This window comes from Tursiops truncatus, chromosome 9 (genome assembly GCF_011762595.2).
Source record: "Tursiops truncatus isolate mTurTru1 chromosome 9, mTurTru1.mat.Y, whole genome shotgun sequence".
NCBI lineage: Eukaryota > Metazoa > Chordata > Mammalia > Artiodactyla > Delphinidae > Tursiops > Tursiops truncatus.
Genome location: NC_047042.1, coordinates 9,309,106 through 9,333,961, shown reverse-complemented (window position 1 = coordinate 9,333,961; position 24,856 = coordinate 9,309,106). Strand labels below are relative to the sequence as shown.

The window sequence follows — 24,856 nt, the reverse complement described above, 5'->3', positions numbered from 1 at the left end:
CAACGGGAGAGGCAACAGCAGTGAGAGGCCCGTGTACCACAAAAAAACAACAACAACAACAAAAATTGTTTAAAAGACTTATTCTGTAGAGCAGTTTTAGGTTTATAGCAAAATTGAGGGGAAGGTACAGAGATTTGCCATGTACCCCCTGCCCCCACATGCAGTCTCCCCGCCATCAACATCCCCCACCAGAGTTACAACATTTGTTATAATTGATGAACCTACACTGACGTGTCATCATCACCCAAAGCCCACAGTCTACATTAGGGTTCACTCTTGGTGGTGTGCGTTCTGTGGTTTTGGACAAATACATAATGCCATGTATCACCATTATAGTATCATAGAGAGTATTTTCACTGCCCTAAAAATGCTCTGTGCTCCACCTATTCTTGAAAAGGATTTTTATCACATGGTGTCGAGGAAGGTAACACTTGGGGGTTCTCAGGCTGCGTGGGAGGGTCACCGTGTCCATCTGTCCCAGGGATGAGGACAGCACAGTGAGAGGACTACTGACAGGCACAGGTAGATGCAGCCTGCCGAGGAAGAATGCAGAGTGAGGATTGGGTCCTTGGGCTTCGCAGGTCAGACAGAGCAAGCACCTCTTTAGCACCTCTTTGAGAGATTCTGCGGGGGATATGGGTAAAGGATCTCGAAAAAGGACTTTTCAGTTTAATAAGAGAATACATGCAGGTTGGCGTCTTTGGGCCAGATTTTATGTGCTGGTTTCTGTTGTCAGTATTCTCCAGGGGACACAGCGTCTCCTTGAGGGAGAGGGACAGGATGGTGTAAATCAGTGGACATTTACAATGGCAGTGTCCCTCTGCGGCCATCCCAGCAAAGTGGACTTGATCGCCTCTCCAAGTTGAATTAGGCCCAATACCTGTTGTATGCTCATTTTTTGAGGGACAGGATCCAGAGCTTTCATCAGATTTTCAAAGGCATTTGTGACCCACGGAAGGCCTTGGAAATCGTTGGTTTTATTAAGAATGCTTTGTTTGTGCTCTGTGTTAGAAAAAATAGTTTAGGGAGAGATAAAGAAAATTAGGTTTTAAGATTTAGATTGATCATCTTTCTGATCTCTCATTTCTGCATCAGATAAGGGATGTCACATTCCTTGTCCTGAGAGCTGGTTCTGTCATCATTCTCTTCCCTCCCTTTGCAGAGGGCTTATGAGGAACTGCTAGGACTGAATTTTTTTGTGTCCAGCAGAAACAGCACAGATTTAGCATCTTCCCCCTCCCTGCCCTTCTATGCTCTGCTTTCCTATTATTTTTTAAACTTTTTATGACGTTTTCAAACATACAATAGGAGTGTCAATTACAAATTGACACTTAGCATCTACCTCTGCAAGGATCAGATTATGAGCTCTGCAGCTGCTGACCTTCAACACCCCCTGAAAGGAGTTCAGGGGGTGGAGATCAGGAATGAAGCACTCTGTGCTCTGGGGAAAGCTGGGAGAACAGGTCTTCAGATAGATATCTTCAGGAGAAGATTTTATGAGCCCAATTCTGTCATCTCCCTGTATCTAGAGAAGCACTAAAATCCTTCATGGTGCTGTCTGCTCCTCGTGACTAGCAGAAACCTTCTGCAAAAAATGTGTGCTCGATTGCATGGACTCCCCCTTCACGAAAATCACAAATATACTGACCTTCCCCCCCACCTCTTTAGAGCAGTTTCTCGGAGCTCTCTGAAATGCTGTCTCCTGGGCTATAGTCCTCATTTTGCCGCAAATAAAACTTAACTCACAACTCTCACGTTGTGCTTTTTTTTTCTTCCCCCAGTTGACAGGAGTGTGAAATGAACCTCCGTGAGGAGACCCATCACGCAATTTCAGTAGCTCTCTGCAGTTTGCCAGTCTTTAAAAATCTATTCCTTCCCCACTTACTTTTCTGTCATAAATGCATCTCAGTGGCTCTATCAAGGGAATGGTTTCTTCACCACACCTAACAAAATTAACAAGATACTTCTCTAATACTATAATCTCATTCTCAGTCTATATTCAGCTCTTTGTGATTATCTTAAAGCTGCCCTTTCATGTTTGACTTTATAATTTACTTTATAATTTTGTCGTATCCCTATCTTTAAAGAAAAATTTTAGGGCTTCCCTGGTGGCGCAGTGGTTGAGAATCCGCCTGCCGATGCAGGGGACACGGGTTCGTGCCCCGGTCCGGGAAGATCCCACATGCCGCGGAGCGGCTGGGCCCGTGAGCCACGGCCGCTGAGCCTGCGCATCCGGAGCCTGTGCTCCACAACGGGAGAGGCCACAACAGTGAGAGGCCCGCGTACCGAAAAAAAAAAAAAAGAAAGCTTTTATTTCTAAATGTTTAATGGTGAATGTTATGTTTGTGGTAAAGTAATCAAGCAGTTCAGGGGTGCAAGCCTCCGAGCGCTCCCCGTGCCTCTGCGCACAGTTACCTGGGTCTGCCTTTGCACCCCGTTTCGCCGTCCCTCTGCTCTTCGTCCCTTGGCGTGGTCCTCTCCTAGACAGCCATCTCTTACCCATCATTTTCTCCAGTTTGGCCTCTGCGCTCCAGTCGTAAACACCTTGTCAAGTGTAGCTCGCCCCTTGCCCCCCTAGGACCCGTCAGCCAGGGCCTGTTCTGTCAGCATGCAAAGCCCTCCCTCATTAAGGTCTTGGCCATGTTGGGGACAAGTCAGATGGTGGCATCTTATTTTTGTTTATGTCTTAAAAACAGAGTCAAAGCCAGATTGCCCTTGTTAGTGTTTCACACAGACAGGTAATTGAGAGTTGCTGAGCCCTCACCGAGCCCCTCCTGTGCAGCAGAGGCAGGTGCCTGCCCTCACCTCCACCCCCACCACAGTCACAGTGTGGTGTCAGCCCTGCGGGGAGATCCCAGGGTCGGGCCCTGTGCCCTCTCCACCCTGTGGTGCCCTTTGTGCCCCTGCTCACTGAGCCACCACGGCCGTCCTTGGTGCATCGGAGCTCACTTCCCCTGCCTGGGCCTTCTGAGTGACCCCTGCCCACTTCCTAAAAGCCTGTCTTCCTCATCTTGCTGACTGTGTCCATTTCCTCTCCTGCCTTCTGCGGGCCACCTCCCACGTGTAGTAACAGCTCTCTGGTCCAGTGTGGTCACCACAAGAGCTCTGTGTGGCGCTCGACATGCAGATCCTAGACTCTCGGTCCCACCTCTCTGAGCTCGGCCATGCCACCCTTCTGGGCCAGGCACTTCTGCTTCTTCCTTCCATGCTCGTGAAACACAATGCTGTTATTTTCTGTAATTGAACCAGACAAGCAGAGCAGAAACAGACACACATCGTCCCCAGTATGGGGTGACACCGTTCCTTTTCATTCTGCAGCTTTGAAACTGCCTTGGCTGCACTTTAAAAACTCAGCCGCTGTTCGCCCTAGTTCTTTGCTGGCCTTGGGGAAAAGCACACACGTGGTATACTTCAGGGGCTTTCAGTGATCGAGGCTGTTAAACCTCACTTTGAAGTTCCCCCTCCATGCTCAGCTTCCTAAATCAGGATGAATCTCAACCCTGGTGACTTTTTGTGTTAAATCGACTAAACCAACAAAGAACATCTTCCCTAACTTCAGTATAGTATTTTACTCTTAAAGAATTTGTGTTTATACCTTCAGGGACATAAAATTAACACCTTTGGAAAGTGTAAGGGTCCTGAAGCAGTGCCTTCACCTTATGTGTGTAGCGGTTCACAGCTCGCGACAGTTTTATTGGAGGACTGCGTCGACTGGCTGCCAGGAGGTGCGAGTGTGCAGGGCCCACTAGCTCGTGGGCCCGTGGGGACTTCAGTAAGCCGAGCACAGTTAGAATACAGAGTAAACCTCACCAGCTTCTGCAGGGAAGCGCCAGTTGTTCTGAGTTTTGAAGGGTAAGGAAGGGGCCTGGCCAGGGACAGGGTGGCTGTACCCAGAAGAGGCACGTGTGAAGGCAGAGGGCTACAGGGGCATGGGAAGGGTCGGGGGGCACTCAGCGAGCACTCACAGAAGCTCCTGGGAGGCTCGGCACCAGGAACCCAAGGCAGCAAAGTGAAGACCAGCAGTTTGAGCTGCGACATACGTGGAGAGGCCCCGAGATCAAGCCGAGGGGTGTTGGCTTAGTTTGTGAAATGCTGTGGGAGTGTGGACCCCTGAGCAGTTGGCAGAAAGTGAGGGTGTCAGACGCTGATGGAGAGCTAACTAAGCCTGCAGTGGCCGGAGGGCGGGCTGGGAGTAAAGGCGTGCTGCATCTTTGGGAGCGTGATTTTTTAATGCCTATCCTTTTATACTGTATTTTAAGCAAGAATCGTGGGTTTTTAAATGTCAGTGATAACTGGAGAGAGAGATCCAGAGCGACCTCAAGGGGAAGGTGGACACCAAGAGCAAGAAAGGAGCGAGTCAACCTCGGGGCCGGGGCAGCTCCTTTTTTTTTTGGTCGCACCAGGTTTTAGTTGTGGCAGGTGGACTCTTTAGTTGTGGCATGTGAACTCTTAGCTGTGGCATGCATGTGGGATCTAGTTCTCTGACCAGGGATTGAACCCCGGCCCCCTGCGATGGGATCGCAGAGTCTTATCCACTGCGCCACCAGGGAAGTCCCTGGGGCAGCTCTTGAGAAGGGCGCAGCGAGCTCTGCCTCAGCCGCCTGCCTGGCACCTCCTCTCTGGGGAAGGGAAGAAGGAGCGCGTTGTCAGCCGGAGGCGTTCTTTGGGGCCTTTCCCAGAAAGGGGCTGTGGTGGTGATCACATCGTCAGTCCAGAGCCTCTAGGCCACTCACTCCCCGACTCCGCCTGTGCCAGGCCCCCGCGAGGGGTCTGAAGGTCTGCTGGGCTCTGGGCTCTGCCGTCCATGGGCAGTTTCTGAGTTTAGGGCCTTCTCTCTTAAGTGGTCCCGACACGCAGAGCCAGAATTCTCTCTCAGCCTGAGGCTTGGCTCCGCTGGGCTAGGTCCTCCAGGTGGGGCCATCCACTAGGCGCGTGGGGACCAGATGCCCACTGTGGTCCCGCACAGCCGCCCTTGAGAGTTGCAATTCTGAGTTGACAGAATGCACTGTTGGGTGCGGACCGCCAGGCAGAGGGCAAGGGCTCTCACTTCCTGAGCAATGCCAGAAAAACTGCGCATGAGAGCCGTCACAGGCGGCCTGCGTATAATATTCTCCTGCAGTAAAAGTCTGGTTTCTACGAGCGTTTGTGTAATAAACCAGCCCAAAGCTTGGCAACTCGAAACACCACCAATGAAGTCTTTCTCATGGTTCCCAGCTTCCGTGCAGCTGAGGTTTGGCCAGGCTGCAGCCCCGCAAAGGACCCCCTCACATCTGGTGCTTGGTGCTTGCTATCCACCAGGCCCTGCCATCAGCCAGGGGACCAGAGAGACTCCCTCACAAGTCCTCAGTGTAGCTCCAAGAGGAGAAGAGAGGAGAGAGGAGGAGAGGCTGCAGGCCTTGGATGCCCCACCCAGAACTCACACTGCCACTCCCACCCGTGGCCTTGGTCTAAGCAAGTCTCAGGCCAGCCCCCAAGGGCTCACCCCCAGTGGAGGAGCCACATGGCCACTGCAGGGGGCCTTTTGTGGACCTGGGAGGACGTGTGGCCCCTGGGCAGCCTACCACAGTCCTTTCTATAATGATCTGATGGGGCTACTTCCTTTAGGGCAGAAACCCAGGGAGTATCATTCCTCTATCAGCAGATTCCTTAGAGCAGAGCTGAGGCAGCTTTTCTTTGCTAATCTTGTGTGTTTATTGACATTTTACCTGCACGCCCATACAGAGAGAAGATAGTAGAACTTGTCTGGAGATGTTCTCTCGCCTGTGCTACACTGTGCTTTAAAAATAACAGCATCGCTCTAATCGAGCACAGTTCATTTGGCTTCTGTGGCTGAGGCATCCCCGAGCAGAATGCCCAAGTTTAACTGCTCCCAGTGTAAATAGATCTGTGGTGACAGGTCAGGCAGGCCCTGATCCTGGTGCCTCTTAGATGTGGTGGTGGGCAGTGAGCTGGGTCGGGACATGGCCCCGCCCGTCCTCAGCTGGGGACAGTTTGAGCAAGGCCCTGCCTTGGTGGTTGGAGGGGTCTGCAGCCCAGCACTATGCATGTCTTTCGAGACTGCCTAGCCCTGAAGCAGGAACCTTTTGTGCAGGTCTGTGGCAGTCCACCGCGGGTCTTCTCGCCCCCTCACCCCGGGCATCGTCTCGTCAGGACGTTTGGACAGTCCCACACGGTGTTTTCAGGAAAGGCATGGAGCCCAGCAGTTGGCACAGACAGGGCACAGCAGGAGGGTTGTAGACACTGCCCCATGCAGGCTTTTCATACACAGCACAGACATGAATCGCTCAGCTCCACGCCATAGCTGGGCTGGTGTGCACAGAAAGCTAGGCACTTAGAAAATAATTGCAGAATTTGCCAGCGCACTTTCTAAGCTGGAAGAGCCCCTGTGCAGGGTGGGTAGGGAGACGTGCAGCTTCAGAGCAGTGCCAGCTCCCTCCAGGGCACTAGGGTCCTTGAGGAGCGGCACCTCCTCAAGGACAGCTGGCGCTGTCGGCCAGCGAGTCACAGGTGACCATCCTTGGCTCAGGGAGCTGTTGCCTGTCCATTTATTTGACTGAATTAGCCTGAACCCGCCAAACCCTTGTTTGGCCATGCATGTGTTTTCCTTGGTCACTTGTTCCCTTGAATTTCACGTTTGTGGCAGTTAAAAAGCATTGTCAGTATCAGAACATAATGATATGGTTGTTTGTGACAGTGCTGGCATCTGACGTCCAGACCTGGCAGTCATTAGTTTATCAACTGTGATGGCCTTTGAGCCTGGGGTTTGGTCCATTCAAGAGGTGGCCAGAGGCTGCCCCGCCCGGTCCCCCGCGTGGTGTTTACGTCAGGGTCCTTGGCAGGGCGCCCAGCAGAGGGTGGTGGTGGCTAGCAGGTGACATCATGTTCTAGACCAGGGTGCATGATGCGGGTGGGTGGGGTTTGTTCCATAGCTAAGGTGGAGACGAGACAGCAGGGCATCTGAAGGGGACTTTGCACGAGAGAAAGTGGCCTGGCCAATCCAGAACCCAGAGTCATAGAATTGAGCAGCTAGAATAAGCATTAGTAACCCTGGGGTTAAGCTTTGATCATCAGCTTCTTGAACAAATATGAGTATACCTACAGGTGCTTTTTAAGGTGTAAAAGCACAAGTACAGGGCTGTCCTAAGTAAGTGCTCCCTACCTTTATAGGCAAGGAATGAGGCACAGAGAGCTGACGCGACTTCCCTGGCCCTCGCCCAGCCTGTGGGGGTCAGGACTGGGGCTCCCAACGCCCAGGAGCGGGCGGGCAGCAGGCAGGCCCACTCTGGTGGGCTCAGCCTGTGCGTGGCCCCGGTAGGTCACACGGTTGCACTGGCCTACGTATCTGACACACATCGGGGGACTTTGAGACGGGGTGGGGAAGGGCGCTTGGTAGCAGGTTTGTGACCCCTCCAAAGCCAAACCCTTCGTGAGCAAGTCTCTGTCACGACCTTCACAGTCAGGAACTTGGCCCTGACACTCTTGCGATCTGCTGACAATCAACAGGGTAAAGTCTGCTTGCCTCACTGAACCACTGACGCCCACGTCCCCTGGTTAGCACTCCCACAGCCACTGAGGTCAGTGCCTTATCTGAGATGAGGACTCTGGACGGTCCACGGTCTTACAGCTGTCACCGCACCCACTGCTGCACCTGACACCCTGCCTAGCACAGCACTTAGCACCACACCTGACACCATCCCTAGGACCACGCCAGACCGAGCACCTGGCATCCACCTCGCATCACACCTAACACTGCATCTGATACCACCCCTAGAACTACAGCTAACACCCCCCAGCACCACATTTGACATCCCAGGGAGCACAGCACCTAGCATCACACCTGATACCAGCCCTACCACTGCACCTGACATTGCATCTGACACCACACCTGTCAAGATGTTCGCTTTTGAAGGAGTCTGACCTGTCTGAACTTAACTCAGCAGGTGTGTTGAGCACTTACTATGTGCAAAGCACCGGACCCGCTTCCTTAGACGTTACAGAGAAGGGATGTGTTTGCAGCTTTGAAGAGCTCCCTCTAACTGGGGAGAAGAGGACTGGCGGCGGGCGGCAGGGAAAGCCCGTTGGGGCTGTGAGAAGCCTGGGAGGTGTATGGGGGAGCAGAGGAGCTAATGGCTTTTGAAAGCAGACCTTCATGTACTACAGTTAAATGCTTTTAGTTATCTAAAATTAAATGTAAGAATTCTGGTTTCACTTCACCCAGAATGTTATACTTATTTGTACTTGAAATCTATCGTGTTTTGGTTTAAGTCATTTCAGCAACAAGTTGATGACCTTAAACCCATTCATGGGAGGTGGGTGGCCTGCCTACACCTCCGTTGACGGGCCAGGGCTGCTCGCCTCTATGGCACGGAGGCCGCGAAGCTCCACGTGCAGGGGGCATGTGGGACCGCACAGGCGTCCTCTTCTTGAAGTTTTCTCTTCATTTGGGAAAGGGCCCACTGACCGGTCACTTCAGCCTCGTGGTCACCTGTCCCTGCAGCGGGTCTGCAGACACTTGGTTCTGACAGCAGGGAAGCCGCTGCCGGGGAGAGAACTGGAACTGGCAGCAGGTAGACATACGGGTAAACAAAGCCTCAAGTTCAGACGTGTGCAAATGAGGGCTGCGATTATCAGAAGGGGAACCCTCTCCAGATAGTGGCAGAGCCACAGGTTGAAGATGAGGCGGGTCAGTGTGTGGAGAGGGGATGAGCGCCCCAGGCAGCAGGAGTGGGGGAGGTGCAGGCTACTACCGAACGAAGGTGGAAGCCAGTTCAGGTGTGGGGAGGGGAGGGGTGAAAGAGGCATCTTGGAGAAGATGCTGGAGGGAGAGAAGCTCTGCCTCTGAAGGGCGGTGAAACCTACAAGCCAGAAAAAATGACCTTCACTTTCACAGCTTAAATCAACTTTTTTTTGAGGTCTGACTTACATGAAAATTTACTGGTTTTAAGCTGCGGTGCGAGGGTTTTGCAAAGTGTATGCCGCCAGGAACTTTCTGTCACCCACGTGTGCAAACTGATCGGATCTGGTGGAAGGGGGCTTGCTGTTTGTTGGGGTGGGCTCCTTGGGCGGGCCCTCATCTGAGTGCAGGTACCCACACCTGCCCAGAGCGTGCGGGGGAGGGCCTGCCGGAGCTGCAGGGAAGCGTGCGCAGCGGGGGTGAATTACGGGCCTGGAGGAAGCTGCATTCCTGGCATATTCTTTCCCAGTGGTTCCCAGCTCTCTGCAATACTGGTAGGAACCAGTTTTTTCTGACCGCCTCCAGCTTGAGCAGAATTTCAGTCTGTGTCGCTGTCCTCAGCCAATTGAAAATCACCTGGAGTTTTATCCCAAGCACAAAAGAAGGTCAGAGAGAGGAGGCCCGATGACTGCGATTTCCCTCCCCACCCCACTGCCACCCAGGGGCCTGGCCTGCGCCCTCCGGGTGTCAGCCCTGGAAATCCTTTGATTTTATTGTTTGCTGGCTTTGGCAAGGGTAAGCCAGCCTGAGAGACGCTGTTTATGTAAGGGTTGCTCTGTCTTACTTAACCTGATCAGTATCTCTGCCTGGTGACCACGCTATCAGTCCTGCCTGCCTGAACCTCTCCCCAGGAGGCTGTAGTTGGCATTCCAGGTGCTTGGAACATCAGTGTGGTAACTACTCCTACCTCTGTGGCTGCCACTACTCTTCTTGTTATTCAAAGCTGATTTTTCTAAAGAGAGGTGAACTTGTGTTTTTTGCTATGCCTTTTGGCTCTGGGTCTGTCAGCAGCTGGTGCCCATCAGGGTGAGGGGTCGGCGTGCAGCCAGGGGACCCTCTCCATCCAAGGTCTTGTCGTTGGGCGACTGCCGCTGCATTTCTACACATGTGTTCATGCGTTCTGTGGGGAAGAAGACAGTGTTTAAGGCTTGAAGAAAGTTGGGATCCTGTGTGCTGCTCTCCAGAGGCTACTTGGTTTCAGGGTCATGCCCTGTCCTTCAGCCCCCCTGCAGCCCCAGGGTAAATGTCCAGAGCAGGACTTGGCGTGGACACGCGTAAGGGTGGGGGCGCCAGTGCCAGAGCCCGCTGGGGGCAAAGCAGAAACTAGATGAGGTTTTACAAGTCAGGAACGGTGTGCTGTTGGTTCTTGCCGTGCAGGGCTGGGCTGACTCCTGCCGCATCCCCTACCCTATCAACGGGGCTCCTTTCAGTCCAGGCCCTCGGTTACTGGAGGTATGGGTGGGGGTCAGGGAGAGCCCTGGGCCAGAGCTGCTCCCAGAATGCGTGGAGCTTGCATGGCCTGCTGTACGAGCTCACAGAGTCAGAAATGTTTGGGGGTGTCCAGCGTGTCTGCTCCTTAGGCCTGTGTAAGGAACCAGGTGGGTGCCGAGCTTGGGGCAGCCTTGCCTTGCCCAAGGCTGCTGATCCTGAGGCATCCTCTCCTTTCTCTCCCAAGAGTAAGTCGGTTGCTTTCTCTGGTGGGCATACTGCTTTTACCCCTGTTAGAGGACTCAGAGGGAGAGAATGGTCTTGGGGTTCCAAGCCCTGGGTGTAGAATGCCCCTGGTTGTCAGGTCACGTGATGCAAGGTGCTCTGCAGTCGGTGTTATGGCCTTTGCCAAAAGAGAACCCCAGAGCTCCCTTCTACCATCAGCTGACATGCTGAAAATTAACCAGAAAGGTAAAAACAGTAAAACCTTGAATAGTGAGATATGTTAAAACATTTAAAAATTGTTATTGAGGTAGAATTTGCATGTAAAAATTGTACAGTTCTGGTTTTTAGTATATTCACCGTGTTGTACTATCATCCCTAATAGTTTGATTTTTTTTAATTAATCTTTTTGAATACAAAAGGACTGTGTTCTTATTGTAGAATGATATAAACATTCTGGAAAGCTCCCCTCAGAAACACTTGTAGTGAGAGGCCGGGCTGCCTTGTGTGATGCTCCAGGCCTGTGCGCATCCCAGGGGTCTGTGACTGGCAGCAGCATGCAGCCATCTCTCGGACCGTCCAAGTCAGTAGGTCTACATGTCATAAAGAGCCTGCCTGAAAAAGCCAGAAGACCTTCAGGCTTCAGGACCAGTCTCAGGGTTTCTGCCCAGACATAGATAGACCCATTCGATACCTGCCCAAGCTCCCAGACGAGCCCATCTGGACAACATCTTGGTAGCACTTAACTGGGAGGGCGAACAAAAGTCTAGTGAAGTTTCTCCTCTCCAGATTTTTCAAGAAGTCTAACCAGAGTTTATTGACAGAAGAATCTTAGAAACTGGAAAATGCATGGCAGAGAAGAAAGACAATGTTTTCATGTTTCTAAACTCTCTGAGTTTTAATATATATTTTTTGGCAATGGAATTTTATTAAATCTTAGTTTCTCTGACCTCTAAAATTTTATTTTAAGCTTCACGTCTTTGTATGAGATAAACTATTATAGTTCACAATGTCTATGCAGATTATAAATTGAATCAGGGAATTCCCTGGCACTCCAGTGGTTAGGACTCCGAACTTCCACTGCAGGGGCACAGTTGCGATCCCTGGTCGGGAAACTAAGATCCCACAAGCCGCACAACATGGCCAAAAAAAAAAGAAAAGAAAAAATTGAATCAAATACAAAATAGCCAAAAATAATAGGAAGAGGAGTTAGTTCACATTAGCACAAAGGAAGTTGAAACCAGTAGTAATACTAGTTACTACCAGTAATGCCAACTGCCTACCAGATTGTGTGCTAAATGCCTTTAGTCTTTACAAAAAAAACCTATGAAGAATATATAGATTTTTTTTGTCTTCATCTTACAGATGAAAGAACTGAGCACAGAAATTTAGGTTATTTGCCAAGATCTCAGAGCTCAGATTTAAGGTTCTGCCTCCGACTGCACACCCTGAGCCCTTAGTGACAAGACTATTTCTGTAGGGGTCGGTGAGGACGCTTCAGGCTTCACAGGTCCAAGCTCCGGGCTGCCTCTTACATAAAGGCCTTGATTCTGTTTGGGTTTTTTTTGTTTTTGTTTTTAATATTTATTTGGTTGCGCCGGGTCTTAGTTGCGGCAGGTGGGCTCCTTAGTTGCGGCTCGCCGGCTCCTCAGCCACGGCGCACGGGCTCCTTAGTTGCAGCATGCAAACTCTTAGTTGCAGCATGCGTGTTGGGATCTAGTTCCCCGACCAGGGCTCGAACCTGGGCCCCCTGTGTTGGGGGCGCAGAGTCGTAGCCACTGTGCCACCAGGGAAGTCCCCCTGATTCTGTTTTATGTCCGGTGAGAAAGCACAAGCAAGCAGGCCTGGGCTTCAAAAGCTGTGCCACGCCTCTGGGGTCTGGAAAGAGGATCTAAATGCACTCAGTTCCCCTGAGGAGGCCCAGTTGGGGTTTGAGGACCTGGGGCAGCTGCAGCCCTAGAGGCAGGAGGGCCACGAGCATTGGTCTTCCGGATGACTAGGCAGGGAACAGATGGGGCAGGAAGGCCTCTGTTCACCTGCCTCCTGGGCTGCCTGCCATGGAAGCAGTTGGCACTCACAAGCCGGGCAGAGCTGCTCGGCCTTGGGCCTTGGGGGTTTTGATGGGAGGGCATCTGCGTCGTAGGGTTGGGGTGAGGAGGCGCATCTGAGGGAATGATGGAAGCAGGGGCCCAGCCTCTGAGAGAGCCACCCTCTGGGGGCAGAAGCAGGCTGTCCAGAGTAGGAAGAAGTTGACCCAACCAGGCTACTGGTAGATGGGCATAATCAAGGCTTACCTGCCGAGAACAGTTCTCTTTTTGGCTAAAAATGAGTCCTAGGCCTTAGGGGAGCAACGGAGTGACATGTGTGTTCCTTCTTTGTCTTCAGTCATGGGACATTTTTTTCCGAAACACCAACGCCGGAGCGCCCCCGGGCACCGCCTACCAGAGCCCGCTCCCCCTGAGCCTGGGCTCCCTGTCAGCTGTGGCCAGAGCGCAGCCCCTGGTGGAGGTTCAGCCCAACGTGGACAAGCTGGTGGAGGATCACCTGGCAGTGCAGTCTCTCATCAGGGCCTACCAGGTAAGGTGGCAGCGGCCAGCCATCCATGACAGAGTGCCCCGCTGACCCCATGAAGGTTGTCGCTTAACTTTCACCCCCACCAAACACTAGGCGCTCTCTCTCCCTGCTCTGGGCTGGAGGGAGGCAAAAATGACATATGACAAGAGAAAAGGAGCCCAGGCGGTCTCACCCTGTTTGAGCAGATCCTCTGCCACCTTTAGCACCTGCCCTTATTTCTTCCCATAGCTTGGCAAGAATGATTTGTGAGCAGGGAAACGCGGTCAGTGCCCGGGTGTCAGGGGAAGTGCCGATGCCCAGGAGGGAGCAGTGACCAGGAGGGGTGTGCTGCTCCCCTTCTCAGTTGCTAGGGCCCAAATGCAATAAGACAAAATGAACCTGTAGGGTTTGGGGACAGAAGCAGAGCCCATGGAAGCAGGGAGAGGCAGGTGAGGGGCAGCTGAGCCTGCAGAGGGGCCACCTCTCCAGGAGCATTCCAGTCAGTGGTCAGCCCCGTTGGAGGAGGCTCATGCAGAACTAAGGGCTTCCATGGCCTTTCTCAGAGCCCAGAAGCCCCTTCCAGGATATCCACGTGGTGTGGAGAAGAGCCCAGAATTCAGACCTTACCACCTGGTCTGTGAGTAGTTCTCAGGAGGAAAGGAGGAGAAATCGGGCCCGGGGAGGCCCTTCTGGGAGCTCCCAGGACATGGGCTCCCCTGCTGCCTCTTCTGGCATTGCTGCAATGTAGCAGGGGTGTCACACCACAGAGTTCTGTCTCCGATGTTCTCTTTCCTGGAAATGGCCATGTGGACCGTTCCCCTCCGCCCACGGGGCCAGTTGCCACAGGTGTCAGGACAGGTAGCACAGGGTGGGTCTGTCCTGTTGGAGCCTGGCAAGTCAGGCTCTCTCCCCAGGGCAAATGACGAGACGCACGCCGTTCACAGTGGGCGTTTCTGTAGAAGGAGGCCCAGTTGGTGTGTGCTGACCACTGCCTGACTTATTCAGCCTCAGTCATTTCTGTTGGTCTTTAAGTGACTTCTCAGCAACTGCTCCCCTTCCCAAATTGTTAGCAAGAAACAGTGGATAAAGTATCCAAGACTTAAAGAAACAAAATTGGAAGGGATTTTACGTGTCTTTTTGCTTTTAAATGGTTCAGATCAGGCACTGAGGTCCCTGTTGTAGCTGTCTGCTGTTGTGCCCCCTGTGCCCTGACCCACGCAGCAGGGCCACACCCACCCCTTCCTTAGGGACTTCGTGTTCTAAGCTGAGTGGTCTTCGCACTGGCGCTAAAGTCCCCAGCATATCCCATTTCTGTTTATCCAGGAAAACTGTGAAGGATCCCGAGAAGTGGGTCCTTTTAGACTGCCAGGTTTATCAAAACCTGAGGAGCTTATCCCCTTTTTATAAAAGTGCATTTATGCACAATAGTGCTTTAAAACAAACTATTGTAAGTCTTTTTACTAACTGACTTTGTTGTTTGGGTTCATTGGCACTCTCAGGGAAAGGTTTGACCAAGTGCAACTTTTACCCCTCGCCACAGCCCACAGGACCTGCTTAATGACTGCTTGTATTATTGCTTCCAGGTCAGGGGTCACCACATTGCAAAACTTGATCCTCTCGGAATTAGTTGTGTAAATTTTGATGATGCTCCAGTAACTGTTTCTTCAAACGTGGGTGAGAATTAATCTGTAAACACTAATTTTAATGTAATTTTACTTTTTTTTTTTTTTTACCCCTTCCCTCTTTTTTTTCTCCTGTCCTTTTGTGTGTGTCCTTCCCTCTCCATCGCTGGCCCATTCGTAGATACGAGGGCACCATGTAGCACAGCTGGACCCCCTGGGAATTTTGGATGCTGATCTGGACTCCTCCGTGCCCGCTGATATTATCTCATCCACAGACAAACTTGGTGAGGGTCTGAGAGCGGCCAGCGCTGCGCTGCGTGGCTCCTCTCTCTGTGTCCCAGCCTGTGGCAGCCAGGACGTCCACAGGCAGAGGGAAAGACTCTTAAGTTTCCTTCGTTCTGATCACTTGACATTTATCAGTCATGTAGCCTTAGTGTGTTTTGGGCAAGTTATTTTTATCTCAGCTTTTCAGCCAGATCGTATGAGCTCAATTATCTAAGTCTCAAAATTGGAAAGTAAAATTTGGGGGCAGAAAAGGTTTGTGGCACAGAGAAAAAGATGACCCACCCAGGCAGGCGGGTCAGAAGATATTCCAGAGACCAGCTCGTCTGGCTTCGGTTTCCAGATCTCAGGGCAGTGCTGCCCCAGACGGGGCACTGCTCAGGACCGTTGTCACACACTGTCTGCTCTGAAGCACGGTGTGGCCTGCCTTTGACAGGGCGAATTCCAGAGCAGGTGGTGCAGTTTGGGTGTCTCGATTCTCAAATGCCGGTGATCATACTGAGGAAACTTTGGAAGGCGTCCCCGCGGGCGCTTGTAGTCCCGCTCACCGTACCCTCTCTGTCTTGAGCAGAGGGGCGTGGCTGGGCTCACACCTGCGGTTGCTTTCTCAAGTTAACCTGCTCTAAGTCACCGTGCTGCTAACCTGTGCTGCAGAAATGACGACGTGACTAATTTTTAAATGGCCAGGTTGTTTTCGAGAAACACTGTGCATGCTAATAAAACTGATGATTACCTACCTGCCTAACGCTGCTCTTTGGGAGGGGACGAAATTTGCCTCCTGAATAACAGTCACTAATGCTTTGTGGTGCCCGAATGCCCTTAGAGGCGTGTCCGAGTTGTGACGTGGGAGGTCAGGCACTAGTCAGGTAAGGCTGGATTTCAAACAGTGTTGGCCCTGGGATTGCTGTTAGAGGTTCGTCTCTGCTCCGTCTTCATTTCAGAAACACTCCTAGGTAATGCAGGGTTTCCTCTACTTTGTACCTGCACTTTTGGAAGAAAGATTAGAGAAGCCCTCCTGAATATGATTAAATAGGGCCAGTTCAGATTGTCGGCAGGACGTGAGCTTAACCCTGCTACTTTATTGAGTGGTGACAACTGTGCACCCCAGAAGTGAGCTTCTCTTTGCAGTGTCCCTGAGGACACTTGGAGCTCCTTTCCTCTTCCTCGCCACTTAGTCCCCGCAGCACCCAGGCCTGACCCAACCTGTGCTCACCAGTGCTGAAGCCCCCTCAGCACCGTGAGTCCCCTCCAGGTCCAGGGCAGAGCACCCCCTCTACGTGAGAGACCTGCGAGCCCCAGGGCACCAGCTGCCTGATGAGAGCTCAAGGCCCTGTGCCCTGGAGCTGTCTCTCCAGAAAAGGAGGACTGCAGAGCCAGCCCGGCCCAGGCCACAGAGCCTGGTGTTCCCATGCACAGTCAAGCATTTCAACAAGAAAGGCACAGGGGAGGTGGGGTCTCCTTCTCCCATCCGAAACTGCATCTCCCCTGTTCCTTGTGCCATCCCTGGTTGCTAGTTTCTTGGTATCAAAACGGACCTTTTTCGGTGGTTTCCAGCTCTTTAGTATTGCCTGGGGAGCCTGGAGCTCTTCTCTGTCCCACGCAAGACTGGTCAGGGTGGGATGGCTCCCGCCGCAGCCCACAGGCACAGGTGGGGCTTTCTTGGAAGCGCCCCCCAGGCCATCCCAGCCCAGGAGTCTGTTAAGGGTGGGAGCCCCCAGGCCTAGTTGATGCTGCCTGGCTCCTCAGTTCACAGCTCTCATCAGGGGCAGGGGCAGAGGCAGGACCTCTGTCCTTCTTCCTAGTTCTTTCTTGGCCATCTCAGCCTTGCCTTACGTTCTACTCTGGAATAGTGCCCCGAGTGTGCCCCTGTGAGGTTCTGTGTCAGCATGGCGAGGGTTATAAGCCAGAGACACACAGAGGTGGCCCAGAACTTCCTGAGCTCATTTGAGGAAGACTGGGCATCCTCCAGCTGGGAGCCCTTCAGAAACAGCAGGAGAAAGTTGGGCAGCAGCCCCCTCCTGTGCAGGAGAAAAGGTCACTGCATCCCGAGAATTCAAAATAGTGTGACCTAAAAGTCATGATCAATGGGGTTAGTGTAGGAAAGTTAGTCTTAAATTATCTCATCCTTGATGTATGTAGGTCTTTATGAAAACAACTGGTCCAATGTGACTGCTCTATTCAGGGACACTGGACAGTCCCTAGAGCACTTTCCTGCCCACCATCTTATCCGAACCTCAGGGCCTGGGTTCGAGCCAGCTCCCTATGTGGAAGCCCGGCTCTGCCAGGACTAGCTGTGTGCCTCTGTCTCTGTCTCCTCGTCTGTTAGGTTGTTTCAGAATTAAATAAACTCCTGAGAATAGTGCCTGGAGCTTACTAAGCTCCATGAAGGTGTGAGCCACTGTGATTGTTAATAATCTTTTGAGATAAGTAGCTGCTGGTTTCTCTGGTAAAGATATATATTTAGAAACCAAGAAATGGAGCAAATAACCCAGAGTGGGTCCCACAGGAGTTGGTAGTAGTAAGGACTGGGCTGCACCCTGAGTGACGAGGAGACAGGGTAGCTCCGGGGCAGGGACCTGCCAAAGCAGGGGGTCGGCGTGGCCCACGTGTTGGTCTGGGGTAAGTGAGTGACTGCAGTGGTGTCCTGTGTTGCACAGAAGCCTTCCCCAAGCCTGCGTCCCACTCGTAACACCCCTGAGCTGCCCTTCCTTTCTCCCAGTGGATGCGGCACGATTTCTCCATCCTCTTGTGGGGAAACTGAGGCCCAGGCGGTGATCACCCCTCAGGTATTTGAGCATTGTGCTGTTGCTGGAGCAGCATGAGGGCCAGAGGAACAGCTGCGAGCCTTGGGTGAAGTCAGGAAGCCGTTCCCAAGGGCAGCGCTAGCCAGTGCAGGTCTGCAGGGCGAGCGGGGCTGATGTCCCCTCAAAATTTTTTTAATAAGGTGGAAAATATGAAAAGTTTCCACTGAGTTCTTGCCCTTTTCTGACCAATTCTGAGAAGGTTGGGAAACGCTGGCCTAGGTTCCCTATGCTAACATCCTAGAAATACTCATGGCCCCTGCAGTCACTGGTAGAGAGTGTTAACAGGTAGACAGCCGACTTGGCCGACATGCTCCAGCTGCTGGATGGTCCTAGCATGTCAGGGTCACCGTGAGACACGTGCACACAGAACATACTGTGAATGCAACAGAAATATCATTGAGATGGTGGGGTTATCGATTATTTTGATTAAAATTTAACAATTAATGTTAGAACAGTTTCTCAGGTGTGGGTTATGGTCTAGAATTGTGCGGTGACTGCTTAGGAAAGGGGGGCCTTTTCCCAGAATGTGTTATGTTAGGAGCCAGGTTCCAGGTGTCCCCCAGAAGAGCATCTTGATTTATGTCGCATCGGGTGGAGGAGAGTTGAGCTCCAACCTGAGATGCCTGGGCACTCTTTCCACATTCCTCCCTAGGGAGAGGTGGGAAGTCTCCAGATGGGATCAGGTTTTCTAGCGAGGCCTCTCCTGGTTGGCCCTAAAGAAGGGTCAGCGTGCAGCTTTTGACAGCGAGTCCCTTGGGGTCGGGGTTGTTGCCACCTTAAGTAGAAACAAATCAACTCCAGACAGCCTGTGCGCTCTTCCCCCTCCAGGGTGCAGTCCTGCGCTGGCATGCAGTCCTTGCTTCGCTGGGGTGAGGACGGGGCGTGGGGCAGTCTTGTTTCTGGCCTCAGCAGAGCTGCCCTTGGCTGGGTGGGGACATGGTGAAAGTTCTCATTAGCTCTTGCCCTCCATTTCCTCTCCTCTTCCAAGGGCAGCATTTGAGTTAGATTCCAGCTTAAAAGTGCCATCGTCTGTGGTTTCTGTATAAATTCTATAGTATAACTATTCACAGTGACAAAATGATTGGAATTTACTTAAATGTGAGACTTAAACATAATTAAAGGAGAACTCAAAACAAATTCTGTAAATAGAGAGGAAGGCGTGAAACTTCTATTTACCATTAGTGTTTGCAAATTGTCAGTCTTAGGAAATGAGCTTGAGTTAAATAGTTAAAAGGGCAATTCAAAAGTCCAAATGATGGCAACATTTTAGCTACTTCATGTCCAGCACAGCAGGACATGAAGTCTCCCCACCCTTCTGACCTTCCAGAGCGTTCTTTCTGGTTGAGTTTTGCCCCCTTGATGGCTGGGAAGAATGAGCTAAAAATAGAGTTGAATTTTAATCTGCTTTCATAATTTCAGAACAATAGAGGGCAGTTTACTTAGCATTTATTGGCAGCTGTGTGCAGTGAGTGTGTGGTGCCACCAGACCACTGAGTGAAGAGTTGGGATCAGGTTCCCCAAGTGACTCAGGAGGGCAGGCCAAGCTAAGGTCATTGTGGGTACCTCCCCCTGCAGGGGTGTCCTCCGTCCTGGATGCCCAGGAACTGGCAGACCAAGGCACATCCCTGCTTCTTGCCGGCTATGCTTCACTTAGGAACAACACGGCCAAATCTCAGCCGTTCTCTGTCTCCCCAGCAGAGCATCTTGTGCTCATCAAGAAGTAATTTTTAAAAATGTTTTTAAGTGCTCAGGTGCTGGGAATCCCTTGCGCTTTCTGTAAATGACAACCAGAATATCTGTTCTCTTTCCATTCTCCTTCGGTTTGTGTCTTTTCTTTGTATTTTATTTTAAAAATATCCAAAAAGTGCAGATAAGAATAAAAGCATCCACGTATCCAGTACCCGCGGTGAACAAATGTAAACATTTTACCATATTGCCTTTAGATTTTTTTTTTAGTTTTATTTCATTATTTTTTGGCTGCGTTGGGTCTTTGTTGCTGCGTGCGGGCTACTCTTCATCGCGGTGCGCGGGCTTCTCATTGCAGTGGCTTCTCGTTGCAGAGCACAGGCTCTAGGCGCGCGGGCTTCAGTAGTTGTGGCACATGGGCTCATTAGTTGTGGCTCACGGGCTCTAGAACGCAGGCTCAGTATTGTGGCGCACGGGCTTAGTTGCTCCGCGGCATGTGGGATCTTCCCGGGCCAGGGCTCGAACCCGTGTCCCGTGCATTGGCAGGCAGATTCTTAACCACCGCGCCACCAGGGAAGTCCCTAGATTTTTTTTAACAGATGCACGTTTGCAGTTCCCTTTGAGGCCGGCGGCGGGTGGGGAGGTGGCAGGGGAGGTGGGGAGATAGTCCCACAGGCAACTCTTATGGCTCCTTGGCATGGTCGTATGTCTTGATTATGAGGATTGAAGGAAAAAAATGAAGAATCTTCATCCTTGCCTTAAGCAAAGCATCCATGCTTTTGTGTAGGACCTGGACGTTCCATTGTCTTGAGAGCCACTGGCTCTGAGGTCTTTGGTAGGTGCTGCCGTCCTCGAGGGCGAGGAGGAGAGCTTTACCCACTCAGAGCAGGCATCTCCGTCCTCTCTGAGTCAGAGCTCTTGCCATCAGCGTCCAAGGATGCATTGGCTGGCCTTCCTCTCTACTCCCAGGGCAGGGAGCAGCCACAGTGCCAGTGACCATGCTCTGACCCCTCAGTCATCAGGCCCACCCTCCCAGGGAACCAGCGTCAGGAGGCATTTTGTGTGTCCAGATCAACATCTTGATTTTCACTAGCGCCAGGCAAGCTTCCAGGTGTGGGGCAGGAGTGTGTACAGCTGTGCACGTGTGTGGCTCTCAGCCTGTGTCCTCAGCAGCTGAGTTCCTCCATCCTGGTTCTACCTTCTCAAGAGGGGAGACCAAGGACCTACCTTCTACTCTTTAGAATCCAGCAGGAGCTTGAGGTTTTGGGTCTAGTCTTCTGCCTAGTGCTCCAGTTCTGAGGAATGGGACACAAAAATTAGGCTTTTTCATTTTCTTTTCCCCAGTTTTTTCATCCCAAAGCAGTCTGGACTGGGTGGATTTGACTTCCCAGGAGAGCTCTGTGTCGGCCACTTGTTCAGGATGGGGAAATGAGGAGGCCTCAGCTGCCACCACACGGTGGCTTCTTGGTCTCAGGGAGCGGCCTTTCCCTCCTTCAGATTCACCTTATTCCAGCTGTTCATGAACCGTTTCCATGTTTATCAGACCACATATCCCCCCTCCCTTGTTCTCCTTCAGTGTCTATGTCTGTGTGACAGTGTTTGTGCTACCTGTTCCTGCGGTAATGGTGTAGGGTTTTGGGTGTTTGGGGTTTTTTTAAACTAACTCGCCTGTCTTTTTCCCTCTGCACTCACCCATGCTATCCCACTCTGCCTCTCAGATCTTGCAGTTTTCAAGGAACGACTTCGAATGCTAACAGTAGGAGGTATGAAAATAACGAGCCTTTCACTTTTCTGGAGCTGAGGACTTCATTTGAGCAGGATGTGCAGCTTTCCCCAGCATGCAATTTGGGGAAAGTTGACACAACTCTGTCGAGTGTTTTGAAGTTTGTTAATTGTCTTGAGATATGTTTTTCCTGTCATATAGCTGTTATCCAACAGGTAGAGCTACTTACCATGTCATATTAGCTTCTGTCCATTTGTGTTCTGAAGAGCATTTTCACCTCCACGTGTCCACCATCGCTTCGCTGGGCTTCCGTCTTTAGCGTAGGCTGTCTCTAGCTCCTGCTGTAGCCAGCGGGGACCTGAGGCCACACTACATTCTGCATGTTGGCACGTCGTTTCCTCCACATCCTGCACTGTGCCTCTGACTGGACTCTGGATTCTTTCAGATTCTGCTTCCTGGGCATTTTTTCCCTTTTGATCTTCCCATGTTTGAAGGACAACTAAAGTACTGATAAAACGTTACTTAATGAAGTAAGGAGTCCTTAATGACCCTTGGTTCTGGGCAGAGCACCTTTGAAGAATCCAGAGTGGGGTGCCGGGGGTCATCTGCCTGCTGTCACTCACCACAGTGGCCAGTCTTCCTTCCATGCCAGGTGTCACTCAGAAGTTCTCTTTTCCTCCATCTTATCATGTCTGTGAGACTCTAGTTTTGATTAAACTTTTCATTTTGAAATAATTGTATGCAGTTATGAAAAATAACAGAGACATTCTCATATGCCTTTCAGCCAGTTCCCTCAGTGGTACCATCTTGTAAACCATAGTACATCACACCAGGATACCGACACTGACAGCAGTCAAGCCACAGAGGTCTACATCACTCCAGCGGTCATTCCTGCTGCCCCTCTGTAGCCACACTTACTCCCCTTCTACCCCACCCCCATGTTTGACCCCTGGCAACCACTGTTCTGTTCTCCATTTCTATAATTTTGTCATTTCAAGAATGTTTTACAAATCACAATATGTAACATTTTGGAATTGGCATTTTTCAGTCAGCATGCTTTTCTAACACTAATTTTTTCCTTCTTAATTGCTGAGTAGCATTCCTTGCCATAGGTGTCCCAGAATTGTTTTAACCATTTACTCACTGAAGGACCTTTGTGTTGTTTCTTCTGTTCTTCGACTAATAGGGTCTTTTACAGAGCAAAAGTTTTAAACTCTATAGTCCAGTGTATCAATTTTCCCTTTTATGGATCATGTTTTTGGTATCAAGTTTAAGAACTCTTTTCTTAGCTCTAGATCCTGAAGATTTTCTCCTGTATTTTTCTAAAGGTTTTATAGTTTTGCATTTAACATTTAACTCTGTGATCCATTTTGAGTTCATTTCTGTATAGGATATGAAGTTTAGATCAAGGTTTGTTTATTTTTGGCCTGTGGATGTCAATCACTCCAGCACCATTAACTGAAAAGTTTGTCTTTCTTATCATTGAATTGCTTTTATACACTTTTATCAAAAATCAGTTGGACTTATTCAGTGGGTCTGTTTCTGGGTTCTCTATTCTTTTAATAGGTGTGTCTCTCCACCAGTACCACACTGTCTTGATTACTGTAGCTGCTGAACTTTATTTTCCTTTTCCAGAATTGCCTTGGCTGTTCTAGGGCCTGTCTCTTTCCATGTAAATTTTAGAATAAGCTTGTCTACATTTACAAAAACTCTTGCTGACATTTTGGTAGGAATTGTGTTAAACCTATAGATGAATTTAAGGAGAATTGACATCTTTACTATGTTGCCCTTCAATCCATGAACATAGTATGTCTCACTTATTTAGATCTTTGATTTCTTTCATCAGCTTTTTGTAGTTTTCAGCATACAAATTCTGTATATGTTTTGTTAGATTTACATGTCAGTACTTCCTGTTTTTAAAAAAATTTAGTGTTCCTCTATTCATTACTAATATCTTGAAGTACAATTGATTGTTTTTATGTTGTGTCCTGTGACCTTGCTGAGCTCACTTATTCTAGGACTTTTTTTTTTTTTTAGTAGATTCTTTAGAATTTTGGGGGTAGACAATCATCTCACTTGAAAATAGGAACAATTATTTCTTCGTTTCCAATCTGTTTGCCTTTTATTTCCTTTTCTTGCCCAATTGCCCTGGTTGGACCTTCCAGTACCATGTTGACTAAGAGGCATAAGAATGAACATCCTTGCTTTGTTCCTGATCAATGGTGGATTATATCGATTGATTTTCAAGTATTGAACCCAACTTACATGTACTGCTGGAATAAACCTCAATTGGTCATGGTATATAATTATTTGTGCATATTGCTACATCTATATATGTATGTATTTGTATCTGTATTCGTAGGGAATATTGGTCTGTAATTTTTTTTTTCTGACTGTCTTTGTCTGCTCTTGGTATCAGGGTAATTCTAGCTTTGTAAAATAAGCTGAGAAGTTTTCTTCCTACTCTAATTCCTGAAAGAGACTGTGTAGAGTTGGTGTTAATTCTTCTTTAAACATCCAGTAGAATTCCCCAGCAAAACCATATGGGTTTGGATTTCTTTTTCAGAAGCTTTTTATTTATGAATTCGATTTCTTTAAAAGTTAGAGCTATTCAGATTATCTCTTTCTTAGTGGGTGGGTAACAGCAGTTTGTGTTGTTCTAGGAATGGTTTGTTTACATCTGAGTTGTCAAGTGTATGTTGTTCATAGTATTCCCTTAGTATCTTTTTGATATCTGCAGGGTCTGTATTGATATCCCCTTTTATTCCTGATACTGGTAATTTGTGTCTTCTCTTTTTCTGTTAGTCCTTTTAGAAGTTTGTCAATGTTACTGATCTTTCCAAAGAACCAGCTGTTGCATTGATTTTTCTGTTTTGCTGTTTTCAATTTCATTGATTTCTGTTCTTATCTTTATTTCCTTACTTCTGCTTTCTTTGTATTGTTTTTTTTTCCTTCTTTTTCTAGGTTCTTGTGATAAGATCTTATAGATTACTGATTAGAGCCTTTTCCTCTTCTCTAATATTTGCATTTACTGCTATAAATTTCCCTGTCAGAACTGCTTTAGCTGTCCTACAAACTTTGACATACTGTATTTTCATTTCCATTCAGTTCAGTGTATTTTCTGATACCCCTTAATATTTCTTCTTTGACTCATGGATTATTTAGAGGGTGCTGTTTAGTTTCCAAGAATTTGGAGATTTTCCTTTTATATTTCTCTTATTGATTTCTAGTTTGATTCCATTGTTGTTGGAGAATGTACTCCATATAATTCCAGTTCTGCTAAATTTTTTTGTTTTTGGCTTCATCTAGCCTTAGTCGCAGCATGCGGGATCTTTTGTTACAGCGCGTGGGCTTCTCCAGTTGCATCGCACTGGCTTCTCTCTAGTTGCGACGCACAGGCTTAGTTGCCCCATGGCATGTGGGATCCTAGTTCCGCGACCAGGGATCGAACCCACATCCCCTGAATTGGAAGGCAGATGCTTAACCACTGGACCACCAGGGAAGTCCCTCAGTTCTGCTAAATTTGTTGAGGTGTTTTTATGGCCCACTATATTGTCTGAATTGGCATTTGTTCCATGGACATTTGGAAAGAATGCATACTCTGCTGTTGTTTGGTGAAGTGTTCTATAAATGTCCATTAGATCCTGTCAGTTATAGAGTCTTTCTATATCTTTGGCAACTTTCTATCTACTTTTTTAGTCGATTATTGAGTGAAGGGCTTTGAAGCCTCCAGACGAACTGTGGGTTTGTCTATTTTTCTTTTCAGTCCTCAGTTTTGGTGTTTTTTCTTTCGCATATTTTG

At 49.8% G+C, this 24,856-nt stretch overlaps 1 protein-coding gene across 3 annotated transcripts in view; it reads left to right on the top strand.

Annotated features, from left to right (window-relative positions):
* Positions 1-24,856, top strand: part of OGDH (oxoglutarate dehydrogenase) — a 76,333-nt gene that overhangs the window by 15,511 nt on the left and 35,966 nt on the right. For 2 of the 3 annotated variants that reach the window (XM_033862845.2, XM_033862846.2), the window contains exons 3-4: positions 12,770-12,961; positions 14,741-14,843. In XM_033862845.2, coding sequence (XP_033718736.1) covers positions 12,770-12,961; positions 14,741-14,843 — 295 coding nt within the window. Of the gene's footprint in view, positions 1-12,769; positions 12,962-14,520; positions 14,612-14,740; positions 14,844-24,856 lie in introns of all 3 variants that reach the window. The other variant, XM_033862847.2, reaches the window with a different exon arrangement.